This window comes from Gallinula chloropus (genome assembly GCF_964237585.1).
Source record: "Gallinula chloropus genome assembly, chromosome: 4".
In the NCBI taxonomy this organism is placed as follows: Eukaryota; Metazoa; Chordata; class Aves; order Gruiformes; family Rallidae; genus Gallinula; species Gallinula chloropus.
The window spans coordinates 38,976,641-38,979,536 of record NC_140088.1 but is presented as its reverse complement, the minus strand read 5'-3'; the positions used below and the strand labels follow the sequence as shown (position 1 = coordinate 38,979,536).

The 2,896-nt window shown below is 57.8% G+C and overlaps 1 protein-coding gene across 1 annotated transcript; it reads right to left on the bottom strand.

The window, feature by feature from the left end:
- Nucleotides 1-557: 557 nt before the first annotated feature.
- CHST14 (carbohydrate sulfotransferase 14) lies at nt 558-1,875 on the bottom strand (the record flags this gene model as incomplete). The annotated part of the gene is made up of 1 exon (XM_084264102.1): nt 558-1,875. One exon carries the CDS (start codon nt 1,873-1,875, stop codon nt 781-783), a length of 1,095 nt encoding a protein of 364 aa, XP_084120228.1. The 3' UTR covers nt 558-780.
- Between the last annotated feature and the right edge of the window lie 1,021 nt (nt 1,876-2,896).

Sequence of the window (2,896 nt, the reverse complement as noted above, 5' to 3'; positions counted from 1 at the left end):
TATAAGAAGTTTGTATTGCTTTAATTCGGAGGGAGAGAGAGGAGAAAATCATTACAACTTGATATTGCATCTGGTCAGTAAGGCTGGGTAAATAGTTGGTACCTTCAAATCTTTAAAATTGCACAAAAGTCTTACCCTATGACTAATTCTATTGCAACTGTAAATAATAATAATTATTAATAATAAAATACCAGAGGTACTACTGTCACGGAAAAAAAGACCAGCCTTGTTTAACCACCATCTTCAGATGAGGAAATAAAGGATAAACAGGGCCTAGTTCATAAAAGCCTTTTCTTCCCATAGCATCTCCTGTCCAAGCCAGGACCAGTTTTAACAGCGCTAATTTTCAGCACATCAACCACGATGTTGTTACAGCGCATCAACTGCTGCAATCCAGCCGCATACTATTTAATATAAAACACAAAAAAGGAGGAAAAAAATTACTTAAAATATACCCATTTCTCAGTTTCCATACAGATGTTTTCCATGTTGTGCCATAAAAAAAGAACTTAAAGCAAAATAGATATACAAAAGCTACTGTGCTCGAGTCAGCGGCATATATACACGTTAAAGTTCAGAACGATACAAAAACTACTCTAGTAACAAAATTAATATATAGTATTTTATAGAAACAGTGTTCAAAAGGTACAAAGGTAGGAAATAATGCATAGAAGAATGTGTTTCATAGGCCCTGCGGCAACATGTGATTCACAGCAATGGCTGTGTGAGCAAATCCTCGCAGCACAGGCAGAATTTACACCAGATCCCAAAAGGGACAGCTCACTGCCTGCAGAATTCGCTGGTTATGTTGGGGAGGGGGTAGGCAAAGAGGGAGAAATCCAGGATGTATTTCGGTAACAGCTCTTTTATGAGCCGGCGTTGGGTGTTGCACAGGTAGTAATGGAGCGTTTCTGCCGTCACAGGCTTGTACCACGACTGCCGTTCGGGGAAGCGGATGAAGGAGGGCGACTGGATTCGCTCGAGGACGTAGTCAGCATCTGTGTTCAACCGCTCGTAGGAGCCAATGAAGTCGTACCTCACGGCACAGGGCTGGCACAGGTTGTAGATGGGCATCCAGTGCTCATTCATCCTCTCCACCTCCTCGTCCAGCAGGTACCGGAGAAACTCGGAGAAGGTCACGTCGTCGCCCGCCGAATTCCCCCCGTTCTTCCGGTACCGCCTGACGATCTCCACCCCGTACTTCTGCTGGTACTCCTTGATCTCCCCAAATTTGTTCCTGTAGGCTGACAGCAGCCTCTCCATGGGGTTGCGCACGAAGATGAACTTGTAGTAGTTTTTCAGGCGGTAGCTGATCTCGTCTGGCTTCATGTCCCCCAGGAACACCAGGTCGCTCTTGTGGTCCATCTTCAGCTTGACGTCGACGCTCTCCAGTGCCCCGTCCAGCACCTTCAGGATGCGTTTCCAGTTGGAGCAGGCCACCTTGGGCACGTAGCAGTACAAGAAGCGGTACTTGTCGCTGACCAGGAGGTGCCGGAGGACCGTGCGCCGCTGCCCGGCCGGCAGCTCCCAGACGCTGCGGGGCATGGCCCGCTGCCCGCAGACGGCGCGGATGGTGCGGTTGCGGATGTCCCGCAGCACCTCGTAGTCCAGGTCGCCCGGGGCCTCCCCGCCGCCGCCGCCTCCTCCCCGCCGGGAGAGCTCCCCCGCCGCCGGGTGCAGCGGCGGCGGCTTCACCTCGGCCAGGATGCCCTTCTCGATCATCAGGAGTAGCCCGCTGGAGGCCAGGATCACGCCGAACATCAGCATGGAGGGCAGCAGCACGGTGCCGCCGCCGGCGCCCCGCGGGCGGGACCGGCTGCGGCCCGAGGCCGCCACTCGCCTCACCTCCCCGGGGAAGGGGGGACGGGGGAACATGGCCTCGGAAGGGTCCGGCCGCCGCCGCTGCCTCAACCGCCGCACCGCATGCCGGGGACGGAAAAGAGGGGCGGGGGTGTGGGGAGAGGCCGGCGGCTCCCGGCCCGGCCGCCGGCGCCGCTGGCGGGAGGCGTGGGGTGCGGGGACGGAAAGGGGCGGAGCGGCGGCCGGCAGTGACGGCCATGGGGGGCGGGCCGAGGCCCGCGGGAGGCGGCGGTCATTTCACGGCGGCTCCGCCCCGCCGCTCGTATCCCGCGAGGGGAGGGGGCTGAGAATCGGGGGGGGGGACGTGGGGGGGGATGAAGGGACGGAGCTGGGGTTTCCACGCCTTGCCGAGGAACCCACGCCTCTCCGGTGGCTTCGTGCGGGGTGGCGGAGCTCAAATCCGCCCGCGGTCGCCGGGCTTCTAGTCAGCGCTCCGGCCCCAACGGCTCCAGAGCCGCCCGGTCGTGCCAGTCTGGCAGGCGGGCAGGCACAGGACTCGCCGCCCGTAGCAGGTGTCAGCGTAACACCCGCACTCCCCAAAATACATTATAAGCGCGATTAAACGTGCAACCTTCCCTCTCCCCCCAACCCGCCTCGCCCCTTCCCCCCCGCCCTGGGGTGCGCTGTCAGCGCCGGGCGCTGCTCGCAGCTCCGTTTGAAGCCCGGTGCTTCCCAGCTGCCTTCATCCCTTCCCTGTGGGTATGCGCTGAGCCTCAGGCCTTCGCTCAGCGGCTGCGGCGGTTTTCGCCACGCTGGGCTAAAGCAGCCTCAATGAGTGGTTGTGCCACGCTGCCTCACCACGCCGTTGTAGAGGCCAGGAGGAGGAGGAGGAGGAGGAGGAGGAGAGGGGAATTGAGCCATGAAGGTCTTTTCCAACTGAAACCATTCTAAAATTCTATGGGATGCCACGGTTGGCCACACCACCACCTGAAAGCCACAGGATTCCTAAAACTTGGTGTCTCCCCCCATCACAGTTGCTGCCTGAGCATTACCCTCCCGCCACCACCTCTGTTCAAGGCAGACTGCTCAAGGCTTT